The 23,741-nt window shown below is 42.1% G+C and overlaps 1 protein-coding gene across 1 annotated transcript; it reads left to right on the top strand.

The window, feature by feature from the left end:
- Positions 1 to 8,175: 8,175 nt before the first annotated feature.
- LOC147056554 (axin-2-like) lies at positions 8,176 to 23,406 on the top strand. Its single transcript, XM_085912287.1, has 11 exons — positions 8,176 to 8,455; positions 9,767 to 10,711; positions 12,436 to 12,576; positions 14,956 to 15,058; positions 16,409 to 16,549; positions 17,471 to 17,892; positions 17,980 to 18,129; positions 18,225 to 18,458; positions 18,568 to 18,669; positions 18,983 to 19,108; positions 21,749 to 23,406. The coding sequence occupies exons 2-11, from the start codon at positions 9,879 to 9,881 to the stop codon at positions 21,873 to 21,875; spliced, it is 2,379 nt and encodes a 792-aa protein (XP_085768413.1). The 5' UTR covers positions 8,176 to 8,455; positions 9,767 to 9,878; the 3' UTR covers positions 21,876 to 23,406.
- Positions 23,407 to 23,741: the final 335 nt, after the last annotated feature.

Genomic DNA, 23,741 nt, shown 5'->3' with positions numbered 1-23,741 from the left:
AAACCCACTATAGCCTTTGAACTCCTAAATATTGGGTTATTTGCAATTACCCACCCTCTCGACTTTTTTTTCCCTCCCTGCGCTATTTTCGTACAAGCGTAGGATTTGTACTGAGGAAAGGGTGATAAAACAAGCTGCATGGAATGTATTATTTGCATTGTAGGAACTCCGAGCTGATGCAAAGAGGAGCATTCTTAAGAAAAAGTGACAACAAATAATACACAGCCTCTGCCGGATTGATGTTTCTGTTGGTGCGGCATCAAAGATCTCAGCATTACAATACCCAGGCATAGAAGAGAAGTTTATTTTAACATTTCCATTAACTGAAGTCCCAAGTCATTTTATGTATGTCCTGATATGTCACTTCCACTGATGAGCAGTGAATTGCTTACTTCCTCTGTTGCGAATCTGTCTTTTTAATCGAACAACTCTTTAATTTGCAATCATTGGCGATAGATCGGATGAGCTTAATTTCATCTCCTTCACCAACACCCAATTAGCCTTCAGGTCAACCTGTTTTATTCGGACTTTATTGCAAGTCAGTGGCTGAATCCCCGTCCTATAAAGTGTTTGGATCTTTTTGTGAAATTGTTAGGGCCCAAACAAAGGGGTCAGTACAGGGTCAACATCAATAAAGGGGTTTCATGTGGCTACTTTACAGCACCCTCTTTTGTCGAAGCACAGAACAAGCATGGGCATTCAAGGGTCAACAGGTGTGGTCTCAAGGGGTTGGCATCCTGTGGCGATTGCAAAATGAATTTGAATCAAATCATCAGTGATACGTTTTCTGGCAATTGTAGCGGGTTGAAGAAACTGATTCCAACCAAAGACTTCTAAAGTAGTCTGAATTTTAGGTCATTAAAAACAGACTGAGGAAGGCATGAAGCTGCTTCCTGTCTGTCAGCAAAAAAATTCTACTCTGTGGTTTCTTTTTCCCCCCACTTTGCAGCTGTATCTGCAGCCTAATTTGATTTGGGCAAAGATGTAATCTTATTCCGAATTGAAAATAACACATTTAAGAGTGCCTGTCACATTCTATAACCCTTATGTTCATCACCCCATCCGCGTTTCAAAGATGACTATGATGTAGTTAGTGCACAGATATCAGTGACGCTACATGTGGGAAATTGGGCCAAATCAGCCGAGTGCCCTTGAACAACCCAGTGCCTACGCTGCTGACCCACTTTATCATTTAAAGTTCCATCTTACAGTCAGCAGGCACTTTGCTTTGGGAAGTGTTAGAAGCTTTTTGCATTTTGGGTGCTGGTTTGTTTGGATTTGTGGCAGCAGCATTGGTTTTAGAGAAACCTCAAGCGTAAACAGAGGCTCGGACCTCCTCATACTCCATCTTTCCAACACATACGCCTAAACAGACTTTCAAACTGTTGTCGCGCCACTTTACGATAACACCATACAGTGAAAATTTGTCTTAAAATATATTTCAAATAAGCTTGCCTTAACCACCAGACAAGCTCACTGTGTGCAGGGTGTGGTTGGCTAAATGTCAGTGTAATCAACTGGTCTACCAGAAAACAGGAAAGGCCTGGTAAAGCTCATATTTTTGTAAAAACTGGGGCTGCTTCTCAACGGAATGTTGAGAACTATAATTGAGAACTTGTAAATGAGCTTTCAAGTCTGGATTATGCCAAATGCACAGAGATATGGAAAATGAGATATTGAACTGACAATGATGACACTGGATTAAAAACAAGACTGAATCCTTCCAGCAAACCCCATTGGCATTTAAGATTAAAAACAGTTCTGGGGGTCTGAGCTCTAAGCTATAACCCTGTCTGAAAAATGTCCAGCCCAAATTAAGACCCTCCAGCATTTTAGTTGTCTTGAAAATATATTTAAAAAATATCTTTGTGTATCGGTCAAGCCCTCTTTAGCCCTAGAAAAATTTTTTTGGGGAGCTGTCACTTTATCTGTGCACATAAATGAGGATCATCATGTTTGTATGGGGATTGGGCCTATGTTTAGTGAAAAAAAAATGCAAATGCCGTATTTTTCGGACTAAAAGTCACTCCGGAATACACGTCGCATCAGCCATAAAATGCACAATAAACAGAAAAAAAAACATTTAAGTCGCGCCGGAGTATCAGTCGCATTTTGGGGGAAATTTATTCGACAAAATCCAACACCAAGAACAGACATGAACGAGCAACAGGCTAAACGATACGGTATGCTAATGTGACATAAACACAAACGAAGAGCTGAGAATGGGCCTGACGTAACATTAACAGTTATCCAAATAACTATAACATAAATAACACCTTTATCAAACCATCTGAGTCACTCCAAATCATTAAATCCATCGATTGTCCTTTATGTAAACAATGCGGCTTGTGCGCCGCGGACTTCGGAATTGTCGTCAGTTGCAGTCCAATTTATTCCACAGTCCCATATAACGATATATAAATTAGATATCAAATAACTTAAATAAACAACTATATTATCCAACCATCTGTCACTCCAAATCATTAAATCCATCATCGTCCTTTATGTAATCAATTCTGCACGTGCGCCGCGAACGTCAGACTCGTCGTCAGTCGCAGTTCAAATTATTCCACAGGCCCATATAACGATATTTAAAGTATATATCAAATTCATATTATATAAACAACAATACAGTGGAGCCTCGGTTTTCAAACATCCCGGTTCTCGAACAATTCGGTATTCGAACAAAATATTTAAGATTTTTGTGCTTCAGGTGTCGGACGAAATTCGGTTGTCGAACCTCGCGAGATGAGCTGAGAGGACCCGCATGCCAACTGACTAAGTTTGTTATTACATTCTCGTTACTCTGAGGATTGCATTAACTCTAATCATGCCTCCAAATGAAGAAAGGGGGAGCAGTAAAGCCATCCTAAAACACAAAGACACTCCTAAAGCAATGCGACAGTGAGCGCCCGGCACGCTGCGGGCGGTTGCGCGATCGGACCAAATGAACCTCCCTGCGCACTGAGGTCCACTTAAATTTTGGAAAGTTCATTAGGACTTTAAAAATATTTTCTAAATTTTAGCGACGGCTCTGTCGCAATAATGTGACCAGCGCGGTGCAGTTGCGCGGTCGGCGGCGCACTACGGTTGCGCCTTCGCCGGTGCGCTGCAGTTGCGCGATCAGACAAGATTAAGCTCCCTGCGCACTGAGGTAAATGCGCAAATGATAAAAATGGCGTTTTTAAAAAAAATTAAAAAATGTTAAAAATTAATGGCCTGGACAGGTGATCTAATTTTGATTGCCATCTAATAACTACAAAAAGGAAGCAGCCGAAATGAGTTTCCTCTGCAGGGTGTCCAGGCTTTCCCTTGGAGAGCGTGAGAAGCTTGGTCATCCAGGAGTCATGCCATTGCTCCTTCATGTTTACAGGTGCCAGATGAGCTGGATAGGCCATTTTATTCGGATGCCTCCTTGGTGAGGTGTTCCGGGCATGTCTCACCAGAGGGAAGCCCTGGGGACGACTCAAGTCCTGGGAACACCTCGGGATGCCTCCGAAAGAGCTGTCAGAAGTGGCTGGGGAGAGGGAAGTAAGGGCGTCCCTACTGAAGCTGCTTCCTCCGTGACTCAGCTTTGGATAGGTAGTAGATAATTGATGGCTGGATCATTTGTCATGGTTTCAAATGTTGAATACTCCAGGTGCATTCAATAATTTTTATCTTTGGCTTTGAATGCCCCTATAACCACAAGAACCAAGAAAGACTTTTGTGGAAATTTGTAATGTCCCTGCATGTATAAGTAGTACATAAGTCAAGTGTAAGGTTGTCCTTTTCAGTTCTTGTCTTACCAGCTAGCAAGTAGCAAAGAGCTATTTGTCTGAAACGCCCACTAATAAATCAACTGAAAGGTGCGTCATCACCATCTACAGTAGTGTTATCTAGACATATATTTGGCCAATGATCAAATTGCACTTAGCGCATGCAAACAAGGAATATATATGAATTGATGAAATGTATTGGCCGCTTTGCGTCTCAAAGGACCGTCTGAACGAAAGGTGAAAACCAGTCCCTCTGTGAGTAATGATGTCTGTGCGACTGGGGCCAGTAGAATCTGTATGAGAAATGAGAGGCAACAGAGAGAATGGATGCCAGAAACAAAATTGCACCATATTGTGTATTCGGCAATGTAAAGTAGAACTTCTAAATGATTTAAGAGCAGACTTAAACCTGTCACAAGAAGGAGTTCTGCCATATAAGCTGATAGAACTCCTCTCGAATCATTTCCTTGCAAGTGGTGCTGCTCTTTCCCAGAGCTTTTTTTTTTTTAATCAGTAATATGTTTTTGAGCCTCTTCCACTTCCTAATACATGCTTGTGGTGTTCTCCCTAATGCTCCATGGTGAAAACCATTTGAGCTACTTAGGACTGCTGCCCACCACGCGACCAGACCGGAACTGACCAAACTTGCCAGTTGTGCCGAAAATACAGTCGGGGACTTCCCGCACATCTGTTGATTGACCCGCACACATCACAGTATCGGAATAACTGCCATGCTGGTGTTTTCAAAGGGAACAACAGAGCCACGTTATTTTATTACTTGTCAACCTTAAAAATACAGCTTCAATGAAAAGATGGGTTGCTAGAAAGAGAGGATAGAGGTGAGAATAAAGATTGAGGATATCTTATGAGACGCCTTATTCCCATTCACTTGTATGCACCCAGAGTGAGACATAATTGCTCACTTACGTTTTGGTGACAGAGACCATAAACTTTACAAGTTCATTCATGTTTTTATAAAATTATAAATACTGCTGGTATTGTTGTAAAATACAGTTATGTGACCTATACATATTGTATTTCTGTGGCTTGGCGTCCATGCGGTGGTCATCTGTATTGCCCTCACTTGAAACTCGGAAATGGGTTTTAGCGTGTGTGAAATCTTATATGGTGCTCCTCCGCCACTTTTTGAAGTGTGCCAATAGAATGCGCAATATGCTATTGAGTGAAAATACAATTTGGCACTCCATCTTAGTAGATCACAGGCAACAAGCCCAGCAGCAGCCTTTGCAATCTGTTAGAGTGAACATGCAATTAGTACCTGCTATTTGGGATCTTGGATTGGGATTTGGGATCAACAGCTCCAGCTAGTGTGAAATGCATTGTATAAATATAATATAATATAAATATTGTATACATACCGTATTTTCCGGGATATAAGGCGCACCTAAAAACCTAAAATTTTCTTAAAAGCCGACAGTGCGCCTTATAGTTCGGTGCGCCTTATATGTGGACCAAATTCCTAAATTTAAACTGGCCCGAAGCATTGTGTCATGAAATCAATCATAAGTGGCCCGCTGAAGACTATGAATCATGAATCAAAAAGACTATGGATCATTATTTTGTGATTATAAAGTAATTTGTTGCATCTGAAGTTGAAATAAAAAAGATAAAATGGAGAATGATTTGATTTGAATTAAAAATATGACATGATGCATTTATGGTGCACCTTATAGTCCGGTGCGCCTTATATAAAGACAAAGTATTAAAATGGGCCATTCATTGAAGGGGTGCCTTATAGTCCGGAAAATACGGTATGTACAATATAAGCGGTTATCATAATGGATGGGTGGATCTTAGTAAGTGAGACCTATCCTGTAGAAATTCCGCTGGGAACAGCTACATGGCGTGCTTATTTCTTCATAACCTAATATGAAATAATGTCAGGAGCTGGATTTCATTAGTTGTCTTGTCCTGTACCATCAGGAGAGTGTTGTGAATGTGAATCCTCTGACTTATATAATTATATTCTCCCTCATAAAGTTGATTTTCAACATCAAAAGGACCTTTGAAGTTCCATGGGACTGGATCACTGTCTAACCCACTCTCGAAGATTCTGTCACAATGACATTATGGTAGTCTTGTGAATTAAAAGCCTAGCAAACAGCACTTGCCTTTGCTCTCTGTCCAATTTTTGTCAAAATGTCATGCTGTGCCATTTCCTCTGAATGTGGAACAAGGGTAACAACTTTGCAGCAATGTCTATAAGCTAATATGCATAGCATTTGACAGATGCACTACATCTAACAATATCCAAGTTAGCTATGTATCTGGGTATATTTTGTTCTTTACATTTCCAAATGGTAATCAAAGTATGAAAAATAAACTGTTTTGTTCGGTGTTTTTTTTCACAAATCTAATACAAAAGCCAAATAAATATCAAGCGACTGAGGCTAGGCCGCATTCACAATTTGTGAACGCTGAACACTTTGCACCCGGGCAGCAAACGAGGACAAAGATGAGGAACATTGGCTTATAACTATGCTTCTTTTTATCTTAAAATAACTTCACTAGAATCCCATTTTTTGCAATGTAACCAGGAGTGTACCCTTTGACAACAATGCAATGCAGGATTCTCGTTTAGGTAATCCATTTCAAGATACAGTGGTACCTCTACTCTACAAACTTAATTCGTTTTGCAATCGGTTTTGTAAGCAGAAATGTTTGTAAGTAGATGCAACGTTTCCCACAAGAATCAATGTAAAAGCAAATAATGTGTGCTGGACTATTCCAAAAGTCACACTTTTTGCCCTATAACTCTGTGTAAAACACAGAAAACCAAAACAACAGTTTTATTTTTGCTTTTTCAAATGTTTATAACAAAAAACAAGTCTCACTTTATTCTTGACCTCCTAACTTTGCTTGGGGAGGGGGGAACCTGTTCTAATTTTCTACACTGACTGTGTTTAAAAAGTTTTAATATTGTTAAAACAAATATATTTTAATATAATATGTATTGCAAGTCAATCTCTTCTGATTGACTTGCAATACATCCATGCCGGGCGGCACAGTGCCACACTGGTTAGCACGTCTGCCTCACAGTTCGGAGGAAGCGGGTTCGATTCCACCTCCCTGTATGTAGTTTGCATGTTCTCCCTGTGCCTGTGTGGGGTTTCTCCGGGTCCTTCGGTTTCCTTCCACATCCCAAAAACATGCTTGGTAGACTGATTGAACACTCCAAATTTCCCATAGGTGTGAGTGCGGATGATTATTCGTCTATGTGTGCCCTGACAACCAGTTCAGGGTGTCCCCTGCCTACTGTCCGAGAGAGAGTGCTAGTTTGTGACCTCGGCACTCCAACAGGGGAAACGGTGTGACAGTCCAGATGGAAACAGTTCAAGCGCTAGCAGCTAGCTGATTTGTTTAGAACATAGGTTGTATTTGGACATTAATGAGATGGGAGCGTGCTCTGCCTCTCCGAACAAAAACACACTCTCAGAGTAGTTCAGGGGTGTTAAAGTGAATTGTAAAAGGCACCCTAAATGTTCATAGTATTGGATTTTGGAAAACCGATTTCGCCCCCCCTCCCCAAAGAGACAGGGATTAATATGTAAATGTTATCATATTAAATAATTATATATCAGAATATCATATTAAACATCATTTGAATAGATTGATACATCGAGTTTGTGGTTGTTAGCCACCATTCAGCCTGCCCGGAACATGACCACAATCCCGTCTTTACGACCATAACACCTTGCTAGCTTTTATAATGCTTGCTACCAAACTACAGGGTGACATAAACAAGAGCAATCAAATGTTAGTATAAAAATAGGCTGTTTCCATGAGATTAAAATTGAGTGAGAAAAAAACAGCAACTTCTTGTGCAGACAAATTATGATTAGGTCACTCATTTATGTATTTTTGTTGCCAGTAAAGAACAAATGATGATGACAAAAGAATGTGTTTTTCCCATATTACTTGAAATGTACGTAAGTTGACTTCACATATCGCCTTGCTCGCTAATTTGGAAGTATATGTGCGTTATATGTCTACTGCGATTGTGTATAAAACCTTGTTTATTCGAATTTGATTGTGTTTCGTTGTGTTCTTGTTCAAACTAGGAGTGTATAAACCCCGTGAGAATACAGTGGAGTAGTACACTAGAGAATTGGTTCGGTAGATCACTTCTGACATTCCAAAGCCTCAGGGAGTTAGCGCGATTGTCTCTTTGATAAGGTCCTAGTATACAAGTGAATTGATTCTTCCCCCAAAAAATATAGTTTAATTTTGAAAACGGTTTACTCACGACAGGATGTGTTCAAATCAATGCAACGTAACATGTTAAACGGAACCGTTTGTATTGATTTGCCTGCATGTTATTTCATATGGTTAAGTTGTGTGCTATTTTGATTCAAAGAACTATTCGCATGTTGTTATGTATCTTCCGGGACCCGGCCAGCCTCTTTTCTTTGAAGTATCCGCTGTTAGTGTTAAACCTTCACTTCAGTTGGTTTACAAACATCCGTGGTACGTGTGTTTCCCTCGATTCTTGACACTACCTGGGCTGCGGCTAAACAAATAGACAGGCGTCCGTTGAGGTAATGTACTCTTAGGGAATTGTCCAACTTTGTAGGACCGAAGAGAAGCGCCGGGTGCGGGTGAAATGCAAACTGTCGGGACTGCCTAAACTTGGAACGATTTCGAATGTGGCAGGCTGCTGGAGAAGAACATGGATGGTAAGTTGTAGCGAAGCTGTTTCACAGGCCCCCTCTCTTGGCCGCTTTAATGTGCTGCTGCTCAGCTTTGAAGTTGAGAAAGCGGGGCTATGTTTCTTGTTTGTGGGCGAGAAATGCGCAGAGATAAGAAGCTTATGTGTCTGTGTGTGCTTGTGCGCGCGCGCGCGTACACGTGGCTCAGATTTATAAAAAAAAAAAAAACGACCGTTTCTCCGTCTGCGCGTCTCCTATAGCTGGGAAAAAAGTGGGATGTATTCTACAACCGGAGCCCCCTCCTTCTTTTGGTTCGCGTACTCCAGATTTTGACACCCCCAGAGAGCTACATAGGGACTGAGCCTGCCACTTCTGAGGTCATTTGTTGAATGGGGATGAAAGCTATATTACAGTGCTTTGCTTGGGGAAGGCACACGCGTGGCACGTTCGGTAGATGCGGCGCATGTTCGTATTTTGTGCTGGATTACTTGCCATGAGAGTTGTGGACTGCCTCAGCTTTTCAAAATATGGAATAACTCAACTTTTAAAATGCACTCTCATTGGATATAACCTGCGATGGTATGTTTCTTTTACGAAGCGTTAACAATTTATAGTACGCCTTCTTGAAAACTATACAATTTTTTCCAAGTGCATACTGCTCTTCTTTTAAAACGGATTGTTCGCCCGATAACTTGCAGCGATTGAACAAATGTGACCTTTATTTGCAGACAGATACGTTGTCAGCCATTATAAAGCTGTAACTAGAAAACCGTAATTGACAAGCATTTGGTTTTTGATCGGTAACGTTTACGCACAAACGAGGCGATTTTCCCGCGGGGCTGCTTAGCCCTATTACGATTTTACTACGGTCACGTGAGATGTACTGTACCGTACCTCCACTAATGCCTGGAAAGCTGGAGACTAAGTGTTGGGCTCCGAATGCAAAACGAGTCAGTGTGACTTTGTGCGCGAGTGTCATCGGTGTATGCTACGGTCGCAAGTGGGAGTTAATTAGAAATGAAGCCATCGGCGTGGATTTTAAAGGAATACACGTGTAAGCCACAAATGCCAGAATCCTGTTATGTTGCAGAGTTAATGCTGTGGTTTATTTATTCTTCTAAAATGTTTTGATGTGACAGATCACTGCACGTTGAGAATGTGGCTTTCATTTGATCTCTCATTTAGATTATAAATAGACGAATGAAACGGGAAAAAACGCTTTTCATTCTCTGAACCTATTGAGTTGGTTTTTTTGGGGGGGAGACTGTTTACTTGATGTCTTCCTTTGAAGTTCAGCAGGATATGGCTTTGATTAGATCAATACTTTGTGTGTTTCAGAGTGAAGAGGAGCTGAGAAGCTCCCCCGCTGCTTTTAGAGAGTGAGAAGGATTAGGCTGGAGCTCAGTGGAGGCACCACTGCACTCTCACATAGGCAACTGGAGCCGGAGCCATGAGCAGGGCGCTTACGGAGCACATCAGCAGTAGCTTCCGAGAAGATGCTCCTCGTCCTCCGGTACCGGGAGAGGAGGGAGAGTCGTCATGCTACATACCCAGCCGGTCTGGAAAAATGAAAGCCCTTAACAAGGTTAACGATAACCCCGCTGCTGCCGCGCTCCCCGGCTCCGCTCGAAGGAGGAACGAGGATGGCTTGGGGGAGCCGGAGGGAAGTGCGTCCCCGGACTCACCGCTGATCCGGTGGACAAAGTCTTTACATTTTCTTCTTGGCGATCAAGACGGTGCTCATCTCTTTCGGACCTTTTTGGAGCAGGAAAATTGTGTGGACACTTTGGACTTTTGGTTTGCTTGCAACGGCTTCAGGCAAATGGACTTGAAGGATACCAAAACAATGCGAGTTGCCAAAGTTATTTTCAAACGGTACGTTGAGAACAACAGCATTGTTGCCAAGCAGCTCAAACCTGCCACCAAGACCTACATAAGGGATAGTATTAAAAAGCAACAGATAGACTCTGCTATGTTTGACCAGGCACAAACAGAGATCCAGTCCAACATGGAAGAGAACGCTTACCAGATGTTTTTAACGTCTGACATATACCGCGAGTATGTGCGCACTGGCTGCGAGAACGCAGCTTACGCGAATCACGGCACACTCGGCAGCCTCAAGCTTATGTGTGGATATCTTCCACCTCTTATGGAGGAAGAGGAGTGGAGCTGTCATGACCTGAAGCCAAAGGCTTTTGGTTCTGTGGTCCAACTTTCAGCTAAATCCTTGCGGGCGACTGCTACCTTCCGGCCAACAGCTGAAATTGTGGAGAACAGTTGCAGGTAAGAAAAGTGTTTCCTGAACGATGTGTCTTATTGCACCACTATGTTTATTTTGAAGTTTTTATTGGATACTTTACTCATGTCAGTTCTTGTAAAGAGACAGAGACGGTTGATCAAAGGGTCCCCCAGAATATCATTCTTTATGTTTCCGTCCTCCTGCCTTGCAGTTAGTTAAAAGGGCTGTTTTGGGTACAAAACATCAATGGAGCTGAGCCATACTTTTAAAGTAAATGGTGTCTTGCAGGTAACTTTCTGCTGGCTTATTCAAGTTTCTTGTGCTTTGAAACTCTTGCTCCGGTGCAGACTTGACTGCACACATCAAGTGCCAGACTATTAGAGCTAGATGAGGAAAGAAAAATGTATTTGTTTAGCAATGCTTTTTTTTTTTATTTATTTTTTTTTATAAATGGACATTTTATGCACTCATCGTCAGCATGTGTAATCATCAAATGTCAATCACCAAAAGACCTTGCAGTCAAGCTAAGATGGCTTTTGTCAAAAAACTAATTGTGGTTGCTAACTAGTTCCGGAGACGATATGCTTTTGTTGAAAGAGAAATTTCTTCATTGAGCACTGCAGAAACGGAACAGTACTTGTGTGTTGTACTGCCACTCAGAGATCATTTCAAACCGTTGTTATTTATTTTGCACGTGAATGTCGATGATAAGTTCGGACCCAGTGTACAAAGTGGTTGTTGATGTGTACTCTCGTTTTGTTTTTAGTGAAAAATTACTTCGGAAGCAGAAAGCTGCTTTTTCTCCCTTGCATCACCCGTAGGCCCCCCTTCTGTGGCCCTTACCATGTCTGTAGGTCAACCCCATTTCCATCTCAAACATGTGGAACTAATTTTGGCACTGCACAGATTCTCTCTTCTACTGTTTTTTTTCTTTTCTTCTTCTTCTTCTTCTTAGATCTCCCGTATGCAATTCCAGTGTGGTGAAAACATCCTCAGCTCATTTCACTAGTTGTGTGCGACAACAATGCAAGGCTTTTATCTCTCCTGTTTAGAAAGTAAATTGCTTGTCAGAGACTAAGTATTCTTTGCCAGTAGAGACAAGAGAGGAGGAAGTGAAGACAGTAAGGGGGATCGTGGAAGCAACAAGAGATGCGGAAAGCGAGTGGGGGTGCAGAAAGCCCAGCTGTGCTAAATACCTGACTCTTTGCACGGACCTTCCAAAGGTCAGGTTTGTGCTTGGGGCCTACAGCTTTAGTCATGCTGGGGTTCTCCTCTCAGCACTCCCAGCAGAAGGCATTCTCATAAAGAAAGGGGCCCCTCCTACCCCCTTTCCCTCTCCCCCACGCTTGGAAAAGCTCAAGTTCCCCCCTACCTCCTCTTTTGCCCATCCCCCCCTTCACCACTACAACTGGAATGCAACACAGCAGGAGAGTAGATAGTCACACAGAAAGACTTAAGGAGTGCGAGGGAGTTTGGGGAAAGGAGGGATTCACAGACGCTATAGGAGAGAGCCAATGCGAGAAGGGGGGGAGAAGGGAAATGTTGGCATGAAAAAATGAGACAGATCTCTTATGTGGATGACACAGTATTGTGGTAATTATAGAACGCGACCGAGGACATCGTCAAAACAAACTCCTAGTAGTCCTGTTTATTTTCTTAATTGACTTAATGCACATAAGTGACTTGTCATGTTCTCACAGACTCTGGTTTGCACTGAAACACCAGGAAAGAAATCACATTCAAATGTCAAGTCCTCTTTTGTTCACAGGGCACACCGTCGAGGAGACAATGCCAGCCCGTATTTTGTCAACTCTGGCTACATCTTTGCTCCTGCCACCAGTGCCAATGACAGTGAGATCTCCAGTGATGCCACCACTGATGATTCAATGTCAATGACAGACAGTAGTGTGTAAGTGTTTTTATCAATGTGCGCACTTCAGGAGATAATGTGACTTTAAATTATTTCCATTCCATTTACTGGTCACATTAGGCACATTTCTAGGAAAACAACTGGGGGGGGGATAGTATTAGTTACCATGGATTAATGGACTCAGGTTTTTTTTTTTTTATCTGACAGCTGGAGCACGCTCCCCCAAAATGGCCTGCATATAATGTAATTAACCAGGTAACCCCATCGATGTGTCGTTAGCATGGGCTTCAGGGTGAGGAGTGCAACAGGCATTATTTCGAAAGACCTTTTTGAAGTTTATTTTCTGTTGCATTACTTGTGGGGGAGTGAGTAGGGAGAAAAATATGAGATTGTCTTGATGTGGGTGGGGGTGTTGCTTCATTCCTCAAATGTGAAATTCAGCCCTCCCACCCAGCCTTCTGCCACAACAGACATGTTTTTTTTCTTCATATTATCTAATCGCTCTTCTCTTTGAAGCGCTAAAGGAGAGGGGGAGGGAAATGGCCATTTGGGCCTCAAGACAAACTCACTGAAAAATGTTGGCACCAAATGAAAGGAGGCTTACTCACATGGTGGGTCGGTTTCCTGCCACTGGCCTCTGTGGCGTGCTGAGATCATGTGTCTGCAAGGCTTTCACAGGGGTTACTCATTGATAGACCTTGGGACAGAGGAACTCCCCCCTGGCCAGACTAGTGCACCCCCAAAAATCACTTCCATTCCAACCCAACCCTCCACAGCGTCCCTCTTCCACCCTCCTGAGCCTGTTGCGGCAGTGGTGGGGCTCAAAGTGCAAGAGAGTGAGAAAATAAAGTGCGTGGAGTATAAAGGGCTTAACTGAATCGCTTTCAGCCTATTGTTGGGTGAGGGGGGGCTTATGGGGATAAAAGGGTGGCTGGCTGCTTTGAAAATGACTTGCGCAACTAAATAGGAGATCCCCATAAAGTAAAGGGCCCATGAAGCCATGAAATAAGTATGGCTGTTTTCACTTCCAAAACTTACACAAAGCATCACTCTGCCAGATTGTATCACCAATGTGCAAATTGATTCAAACTACAGCATTTGATCGATATTGTGTTGATAGGAGTAGGTTTCTTGTCAAGCCGTCTTTTCTAGTTTCCCTTCACTTTGACGGAGGAAGATGACTTGTTGGTTTTGGAGAGAGCAGTTTTACTAGAGGACACCACGCTTCTATCGTTGAGAATTGCGTAATGACGACAGCCTGGCTGTAACATGAAAAAGAATGATGTCAATAATAATATTTGCCTTTTGTGTGTTGAATATGGTAAAGTACCAATCAAATGTCATATTCTTTTAATTCTCAGGAGAGATGTGTATCGGAGACCTTGGTGTCTGCGATACGCATCTGTCCCGTCCTTGACTACAGTTCTTTTGTCTTTACACCCAAATGGATTCCAGTAATACAATAAGAGCTTCTTCGTCTTTCATTCGAGGGAACAATTTGATTAGTGGGTAAAAGGCACTGGGCAAATTTGAATCTCATTTCCCTGATAAAGAACAACAAGAAGAAGAGGATTTGGGGTTGGGGGGCGGGGCTTCAGTTTTTGCTTATATCTTATTTATGGATTTACTTGGACGCTAGGGAATGTTGCTGCACCAACTTCAAACATTACCTTATCTTACAAACCAGCCTTTTGATGTTCCTCAGATCAGAGGCTCACAGCAAAGCGCTTGCCAAACTAAGATGGCAGTGGGTGCATATGTGCATGAGTGTGAGATTTCAAAGCAGCAGTAGAAAAGTAGCATTTGGGCTGGGTCAGATACTTCTGAGCGGCCAAAATGGCCAAGATAATTGGCTCAGCTTAAGTGGCAACTGACTTGAAAGGCTAGCAAACTGGAGAAAATAAAATTCCCATAATAATTGCTTGATTGTCAGCAGGCTAAAATGTCTTCCTAATGACATGCTCGATGTCAGCGACACACAAAAAAAAAATGTCTCAGCCAGCTATTGAGATTTGTGCAGGGTATTCAGCTTTATTAAGAAGTGCTGTCAAAGTTGACACGGACCAATCTTATCAGGAGGGCTCATTTGAAGTCCACAGGAGGGTGTTTAGCATATCTCACCCATTGTTCTGCTGGGTTTTGTGATGTGCGTTTTTGTTGCCTTCGCTTCAAAAGATGTGAGGCCTGTTGACTTTTCTGTAGTGTGAATAATGGTATGCCATTGGGGGATGTGGTGTTAGTCACTTTGCAGCTGATGAACAGCTTCCCAGCTGTTCTCCACACAACAAAGATTGGCAAATGGTCCTAAAATACCAGCAGTTGGCAAGAGCATAACAGGGCCAGTGTGTCATTAGCAGAGAAAACAATAAGATTTCATTTTAAAGGGATATATATATATTTTTTTTTTCTATTTTACAGAGATGGAATCCCTCCTTATAAACTGGCTCCCAAGAAGCACCTCCAACGAGAGATGACCCGCAGTGTCAAGATCAATGGCCAGATTACACTTCCCCATTTTCCAGTAAGTAACATTTTTTTGTTAAGCGGGGTACCTTCTCGTATAGTTTCTGTCTCTCACTTCACTAAAAAAACTGCGATAACTTTTGTAGCGAGACAAGTTTGCCTGAGCACTGTCACTTTGCCCAAACTCGTAGAGCTTCTATAGTGTTGTAGGAAATGTCAAATACCAAAAATAAAAACAAATGCCCACAAAAATAAGCTTGTAAATACAGGACATCTAGACTTTCAGCATTGAGTCCCAGTGGAGGATCAAAGTCTCTGCTGTTTTCAGATGGTTTGAGGCAAAAAATACGAATATTTAAACGTAGTGAACGAGTTGTGTGCTTTCTGTGCACGTACTTTATACAGTGCTGTTTGGTGCTCATTTCCCCCCTCCTCCTCCTCGCTTTTCTCTGTCTCAGTCTCTTTTTTTTCTCGTTCCCACTTGCACTCTTTTAATGTTTCCCTCCTGATTTGGAGATGGCTCTGACTCCCATGATGTACCAGCCCTAGGCAGGGGGGCCCCCATGTAGGGCTGGCGCTCCTTTGCCAGCAGCTTCACTCGCCTTTCTTCCTATCCCTTCATCGTGTATACAAAGAGATGAGAGAAGCAAGAAAAAGTCAAAATCAAGAAAGCCAGTGTTCCAAATAACAAAAAAAAATAGGTAGTACATATACAGTATTTAAAGTAGGATATGACTAGAGTAGCTTAGAGCTACCCTGGCACCTGCATGCAACTAGGAAATAAATGAATTACAAGTTTCCCTTTCTTCAATTTCCTCATGTGTCCTCTCATTGGCTTGTCCCCCCCCGCACCTTACTGTCACCCCTGCCACCTTACAATTACACTTCTCAGTCATTATTTTCAATCTGTTAATTTTGTCCCGCTTCTCTCATTTTCCTCCCTTCTTTACTCGTTCCCCTCTTCTCCATCAATATCAGGCTTTTATACGGAGGTTTAAAGCTGTGTGTCCCTCCCACCCTAGTGTGCGTTTGATGTTTGACAAGGGCTCTTTGAAGTGTGCTGACTTCAGACGGTGCCTAGCTGATGGCTTGGTTGGGCTACAGAGGGTGCAGGCAGGGGGCCTCCCCTGCAAGCAATGAACCAACTGCTACCCAGCAGCCTGACACTGCCAAGGGCACTGGCCATGGGGAGATCTGGGGTCAGATGGGCAGTAAAAAAAAGGTTCAGGTTAGCGAGGACAAGGGCAGCTGGAGTATGATTTTTGGAATAGTTGCAGGATTTTTGGAACAAGACAGGAATAGGACAAGGGCAGCGGATTAATGCGCCATATTGCATCTGTTGGGAACTATTCACAATTACGTGACCTCACATTAAAATGTCCTTCCCACTGTGTTGTTTACCCTGTAGAGGACACACCGTCTGCCTAAAGAGATGACCCCTGTTGAGCCTGCATCATTTGCTGCCCAACTCATAACGCGGCTTGAGAAGCTGAAGCGAGAGCAAGAGACCATGAGTTCTTTGGCGGAGAGGCTACAGCAGATCCAAGAGGTAGTAGACACACCACACAAACACACACAGCTCTACATTTCCTCTCGTTATTAAACGATGATAATTGCGTATAATTATTATTTCACCAAAATCATTGACCAGAATTGTCACGGTTGTCCGTATCATATTATCAGAAGAAATTAAAAAAAAAAAACATTCTCACACTCAAAGCATTTCAACTGTATTTTGTTAGGAATGCAAAACAATATAAAGATGAGATTTCACATGTCGCCCCCTTCATATCCTTCATTTTTTCTTTTAATTTCCTTTTTGCTTTGATTTTTAAAACTGAAAGATGACTACTCTTTTGCCCTAACGATCCAGACTCCCTTTCTTTACTTTAGCTCCATAGCATTTTCGTTGAATGACTTCTTTGTAATACTGTTAATGTTTAAAAAAAAAGAAACATCCATTTTATTGGGAAACCGTAAACCATTTACTAGTGGAGATGCAATGGTAGTACCGTTATGCCAGATTTAGTATGTCGAAGAACAGGGATGAAGCAAAGAGATTTTAAAGTCTGTCTACTTCCCCTTTCTACACTGTCCTCCAGTATTTCATCCAGTGGAACTTTAAAAGTTATGTTTCTCGATACTCTTGAAGTTTCTTCAAATAGTTAGCGCTTAGCGACTCTCTAGTGGCACATTTGCTGAATATGTGTAGTGCCAGTCTCTTTGTTATGCATAGGCACACTGCATTATAGATGAAGCACACCCAAAGCCTGTTAGCGATGATAACAGTGTGGCAAAAGGAAATTCAAATCAAGTTACGCAGGCTTTTACTCTTACTAACGTCTGAGGATGATGGACATAAGTTGGTGTAAGTTGCAAAAATTCCTCCGCTTGCTGCTTTTCCAACGTACGACTACCTATAAACATTTCTTTCAATTCTTCTTTGTTTTTACTTTTCCTCTTTGTCCAGGAGGAGGAAAAAGAGGAAAGCACAGATCTCACCAGCAACACCTCCCTCCATCATCCTCTTCTTCCATCTGGTAGCCAATGTGAGGAGGACCCCCAAGCTATCCTCGATGATCATCTATCACGCGTCCTGAAGACGCCCGGCTGCCAGTCACCCGGAGTGCTACAGCATTCGCCACGCTCACACTCCCCAGAACGGACAGGTGCCTTGGTATCTTCAGGCCACGGGTCCTTCTTTGGTGCTTATCCTGGCTCTGCCAAAGCTCTCATGTCGGGCCGGCAGCCCTCCAAACATACTCATCACCACTATATCCACCATCATCATGCTGGGCCAAAGACTAAGGAGCAGATTGAGGTTGAGGCAGCTCAGTGTGTCCAGTGCCTCTGCCCTCCAGGAGGTGCCAATTACTCTGACTTTAACCCTGTGTAAGTGTCAACGTTTACCTGTTGTCAGTTACGCTCACCATTGTATTTCACCAAACGCTAATTAAAAATGGCTCTCTCTTGCTGTAGTCGCTGCAGCACTTTGTCTAGACGGCAAGTCAGATCCTCCAATGAGGGTATGACGTCACCATGCCTTCCTATTGATACCGCTGATCGATCTCAGAACGTTTGGCAGTGGATTCTGGAGAGTGAGAGACAGGGCAAACACAAGTCTCACAGGTAAGTGTCTCTCTGTCTTTCAAAGCATTATGGCCTCTACTGAACATCTTGAGTTCATACTCGTGTTTTTTGTCTTTTTTTTTTTTTTGGAGCAGCTACCCTGGCTTTAAGAAGCCCAGCCCCCTTGACTTCAAGAACCAGCCTGTTCGGACTCACCCCTTATGGGGTGGGGGTGGCATTGGTTCTGGGACTAATCTTCGTGGGCACCACCCTGGCCATCCATTTCTACAGGACCCAGCCATGCCTCCGCTGCCACCACCCAACACTCTAGCACAGCTCGAAGAGGCCTGTCGTAGACTGGAGGAGGTCTCCAAGCCACCAAAACCAAGGTAACGACTACACTAAGACTCACAGTCTATGACATGACATCTGATTCAAAATGGTTTCATCAACCGAATTTGAGTACAAATGAACATTTTATCTCACTGAATTTCACAGGCACTCAACAGCAGCCATCTGCCTCAGAAACCAGAGCCATCCAGCAACATCCTTCCCTGACGGAGGCAGCTCTCTAGCTAGTTGTGGACTACAAACAGACGAGTAAGGATTCCAGTGTTGTTCTGCTCTATTGCCTCACCTTCCACGTCATCTTTTCTAAAACAGAGGACGTGCCTTTGCACACATGCTGCATTTGTTCATGAATGGTGGATGGTGACCAGATAAGATTCATTCCTCCCATAAATTTGAACCCAACCAGAATATACGTGGACTACACCATAGGAAACACAATACGTTAACCAACCACCAAATTCATCCGTCTCACATCCACCATAGCCATTTAATGGCATGTTTAACAAAGTCAAACAGTTTAAAAGTACAGATGTTTTAACGACTGTTTCATTTTCCTACACAGGTCTAATGAACTAATGGTCACTTACTTTTTCTGTGGTGAGGAGATTCCTTACCGGAGTATGATGAAGACCCACTGCCTCACCTTGGGACACTTTAAAGAACAGCTTAGCAAGAAAGGCAATTACAGGTAAATACAGCACCGACAACAAAAGCATAATCACAATTAATACATGTTCTGTTTCTGATTTTTTTTGGGAACGTTTGATGTATATTTCCACAGACACATTCTGTGGCAACTTTAACATTCAAGGAACACATGAAACAACCTTCATATAGGCTGATGGCCAAAATCTAAGACAAAATAGGGCAGTAACAACAGCCAAGTTAGCAACAATGTGTAAATAAATAATAAAATATTAAACAATCATAAGCTTATTTGGCCTGGACCGACCCCCCCCCCCCCACCACCACTAGTAGTTTAAATGAAGGTAACTTCAACAGTATGTCACTGGCTTCAATAATTTTCCTTATTTAATGTTGGACACCTCAAGTAAACCTTTTTTGGGCTGCGTTTTCACTGTTCCTTAGATTTCATATTGGATAGGTCATACATATATATTTTGTGCACATTTAGCAGTGGCCTGATTCTAATCTGAGGTTATCTTATTCAATGCATTTTTTTGTCCTTACACTGCTGTGGCGCATATTTGAATTGTGCCACTTCAGAGCAAAAACGGCAGAACGAGTGTGTCACTCCCATCTTTAGCGTTGATTGTTATTGGTCATATGCTCGTAAGCTTTGAACGGAGTGTGAAGTCTTTGGAGATTTTTAGTTGAGAAAAAAAGAATGGCTGGGCTGATCCATTGAAGGGGGTGGGAGTTCTGCAGCAATTTTGTTTGCACATCTGGTACCGATTTCCATGGTAAGGCAGCCTTAATAAAATGGCTTTGAAGCCTGATCCATTTTATTTTGTGCACTAAGACTGAGAGGCCTTGAAATTCCTTTTCCCCATTGTTGCATCAGGCATTAAAATCAAATGTTGCAAGCACCTTCCTCTGTGGCTCCCGCCAACGACAGATAAAGAAATATCAATTTAACTGTTTGGTTATATTTAGTGCCCAACCAATGAACAAAAAAAATGAAGGAACATAATTTATCAGTAGTTACTTTGTCTCATGAAAAGGCTTCCTGGGCTGTCTACATGAGGGTTCAGATACATCTGTTTGTTAGGAGAGAGAAACAAGTCCTTGCACCCCTGCTAACCCAAAACTCTTTTAGCAAAGGAGAAGGAGGTGGACATGAAGAGTTTGGCTTCAATGGCAACGGAATGTGTGGAGTTGGTTAATTTGGACATGGCAGTGGTACAACAGAGAACAGTATGCTGCAGCCCTGCCAGACAATATTGGTGCCAGATGTTGCAAAGACAGAAAAAAAAATCCACCACATAAAACATGTTCCACATGGAAAGGTTTCGTCTGTCTTTCTCTTCCGCCCTGAAACAAGGTGATGACTTTGAAGCATTTGTGAGAATGTAGCAGTTTTTTATGAATGTAGAGCTTGCTTCTTCAAAGTTCAAAAACAAAGAAATATCATCTCGAGAAACCATCACAAGTTTTACACCAGTCATAGTTGTGCAAGTTAACAGCCTTTATAGTATGATTCACTATAATATGGTTCATTTCGGGGGGTTTTGTATGCCCATGTACATGTGGTATTCAATGACTGAGGTGAACATTTGCTGATAAAATGGCTTCACTTAAAATCTTTGTATTCAAAGTGTGAAAATTGGCTTGTAAAATACATATTTTGTGCTATGAGTAATTGCCCATTTAAAATTGAGTAAAAATTAGTTGGGTTTTTTTTGTCCATTACAAAGCTTATCATTAAACTCCCTCCTGCTGATCTGATTATGACTTGAAAGTAAAAAAAAAAGAAAAGAAAAGAAAAAGAAATCATTAGAAGCCTTGGCGTCACAATCACTGGGAGCAAGCTAACCCTGGGAGTTATCCCAGCTTGAGAGAAGAAGAGTGAAATAGCAAAGTGACCCGTGACCTTCAAGAGACACCTCCCAGCTCCCTGGGTAAAGCCCCTCGGGCTCTGCCCAAATCCAATATGTTGCTCTCACTGAGTTAGGACAGACTCTTCCCCAGCCCTTCTACCCTTTAACCTCCTGCCTTTTCCCCTTATTTTTTATTTTTTTGCATGTACGCTCCCATCTGTGTGATCGTGTGTGTAAGGGACAAACATGAAGCTCATATGCGCTCATGTGCAAGCAGCGAAGTCAGCAGACTCTAAGGCACCTGAAATGTCAATATATTTGACAGAAAAGGCCTACATTTGACAGCAAATCAAACTAGAAGCCGTGTGTTTGGGGGGGGGGGGGCGAAATGAGACAACTTCTAATTAACCCTTCAACTTTAATGAGAGGTTGCAAAAAGATAGGCATCTGTTGAATGGCCGGCCAACAGTCATGACGAACAAGCAGATGAACATAACCGCACACATGAACACACAGCTTGGATTGTGTTCAAATTTGGGGGCTGTGTTTGTGCAGCGGTGTGAGGTAGAGTCACTCTTTGCTTTTGAAGTGTGCAGTATGCCATGGAAGCAATGACTAAGTTGTTTTTGAGCACGATTTGTTTCTGGCTCTCTGTGTTGTGTGTGTCTGTCTGTTAGTGTTTGATTTGGACTAAAGACAATGTCCCGCCAGAGTTCAAATGGAAGTAGTTGCGCCGGCACCTTTTCCAAAGTCAGATCATGCTTGATTTGTTTTGTCTTTTAATAAAACGCGCATATTATCATGCTTTTTTTTTGTCTCCTCCTCAGGTACTACTTTAAGAAAGCCAGCGATGAGTTTGAGTGCGGTGCCGTTTTCGAGGAGGTGTGGGAGGATGCCTCGGTTTTGCCCATGTATGATGGCAAGGTGCTGGGCAAGGTAGAGAGGATGGACTGAAAACACTAGCAAGTTCCTTTACACCAGAAGCTAAAGTTCCGGAAACGTACTGAACTTTATTTCTAAAAATGATGAATACTAAGCTAAGGAAGAAAAAAAAAAAAGAGTTAATATATCCAGCACAAGGAGCGATTGAAGGAAGACGAGCCAATGAAGTATGCCTAATACAGAGGAGGGGCTGTCCCTCCCTGATTTTCTCAACCAACCAGCCTTAGAAACACAAGGGAACAACATGAGAAACTTTAAAAGACCAATGTAAGGGGGGGGACCCCTTACCGCTTCTTGAATACATAACCACTGTTGTGATGCATATTGAGAGACTGTTGTGCGTTTACACTGACACGCGGGTCAAGTGCAACGAACTAGCAGGAGGGCTGGAGACGCAGCACACCAACCAGCCTATGCTTCAGCTTACTACATAGTTACAAAGTGTTTATACATGTGCATATACATAACTTGCATATATGTATGTATACATGTATCGTATTTAGATGCGTTGTGTCACAAGTTGAAGGTTTATATTGAATATTTATTGAGGAAAAAAAAAAAACTCGCCCCTCCCAACCTTGTTCCTGCCCTCTTCCTATTTTCAGCCAAAAGGCAAGCTGCTTTGGATGTTGGGAGAATACTGTGGTGAAATGTTTTCGTATTTTGTTTTGTTCAATGTTATTATACACAAAGGATGTGTCACTAGCCTAGCACCTCCCATCGCCTTGTTACCCTCTCTGATCCAAATTAACATTCTTCAGTCGAGGCTTCTAACAGTCAATCTCAGTTTTATATGCTGCTGAAAGTTTTAAATGGTAGTTTTGTCACTCCGCCTTTGCCAGAAATCACTCTTTGTGTCTTTAGGCTGGCAACAGAGCTCGATTCTTGTGTTGTGCCTTTGTAAATTGGGCTTCGCATGGGGGGCGGCGGAACACACAGAGCGGAGACCTGGAACACAAGTTGTCCCATCTAATAATGGCCGTGTTTACAGCTCAAGCACCAAAATTATTTGAACTAACGAGAACAAGTTTGAGAGGGGAACAAAAAGTGAACAATGAAGAACAATGGCTCTGATATCCTTTGAATGTTGCTATCATAATTTTGTATTTAACAAAACTCCTGTAAACATTGTAATTATGCATTGATTGGAAAGTATGGATATCGACACACGTGTTGCACATCAGGAGTTCAACAACACTTAAAAGAACACACTATTGCTGGTGTTTTAGGAGTACAGCGCCTGTGCCTAAATGGATGCCATACCATGTGCTACCCTGTTTCAGGGTTTTAATATATATCCCTTGGTTTTCAGAAGGGTTTTTATGTTGGAAAGAATATTTTTATGCTTTTATTGATATCATCTACTCGTGTTTGGGTTTTTGTTTTATTTAGGCTTTTTTTGTTTTTACACCACAGCCTTTTTTCATCCTATCAAAACTGTAAATTATACATTATATAAAGAGTTTCATTTAAAGATTTACATGGACCTATAATTATTGTAATTATTGAGAGATGTAGCCTTTATTAAAGTTTTATATTTTTCAAATGACGTCTGTGCCTGTTTATTTCCTTTTTACCGTTAACATTTTCAGATAACGTTCAGTTCAGGAATTCATTTTATGTGACAATATTTAAAAACAGAATTGATTTGAAACACATGGGATTATGTGCTAAAAGTTGGCCTCTTGCAGCTATGAAAAGCAAGAGAGCAGAAAATACAAGTATTATCAGTATGACCTATATTAGTTGACGTAACCTTCAGGAACGGAATAATAAACCGTCAAAAGAATTGAACATGAATAAATGCATATGCCTTTTATTTGGTTATGAGATATCTGCATTATGATGAAAACTGTTGAGGATCAGCGTAAGCTTTCA

The sequence above is a fragment of the Syngnathus leptorhynchus genome, chromosome 5, assembly GCF_054491065.1.
Source record: "Syngnathus leptorhynchus isolate UIUO chromosome 5, UIUO_Slep, whole genome shotgun sequence".
Classification (NCBI taxonomy): Eukaryota; Metazoa; Chordata; class Actinopteri; order Syngnathiformes; family Syngnathidae; genus Syngnathus; species Syngnathus leptorhynchus.
The sequence above is the reverse complement of the archived record's forward strand: the minus strand, read 5'-3'. Positions and strand labels throughout refer to the sequence as shown.

Coding starts and splice junctions, on each gene's coding strand:
- LOC147056554 (XM_085912287.1), top strand. CDS start 9,879: ATGAGCAGGGCGCTTACGGAGCACATCAGCAGTAGCTTCCGAGAAGAT. Junction 16,550..17,470: donor GGCTACAGCAGATCCAAGAG/GTAGTAGACACA, acceptor CTCTTTGTCCAG/GAGGAGGAAAAAGAGGAAAG. Junction 18,130..18,224: donor GGCAAACACAAGTCTCACAG/GTAAGTGTCTCT, acceptor TTTTTGGAGCAG/CTACCCTGGCTTTAAGAAGC.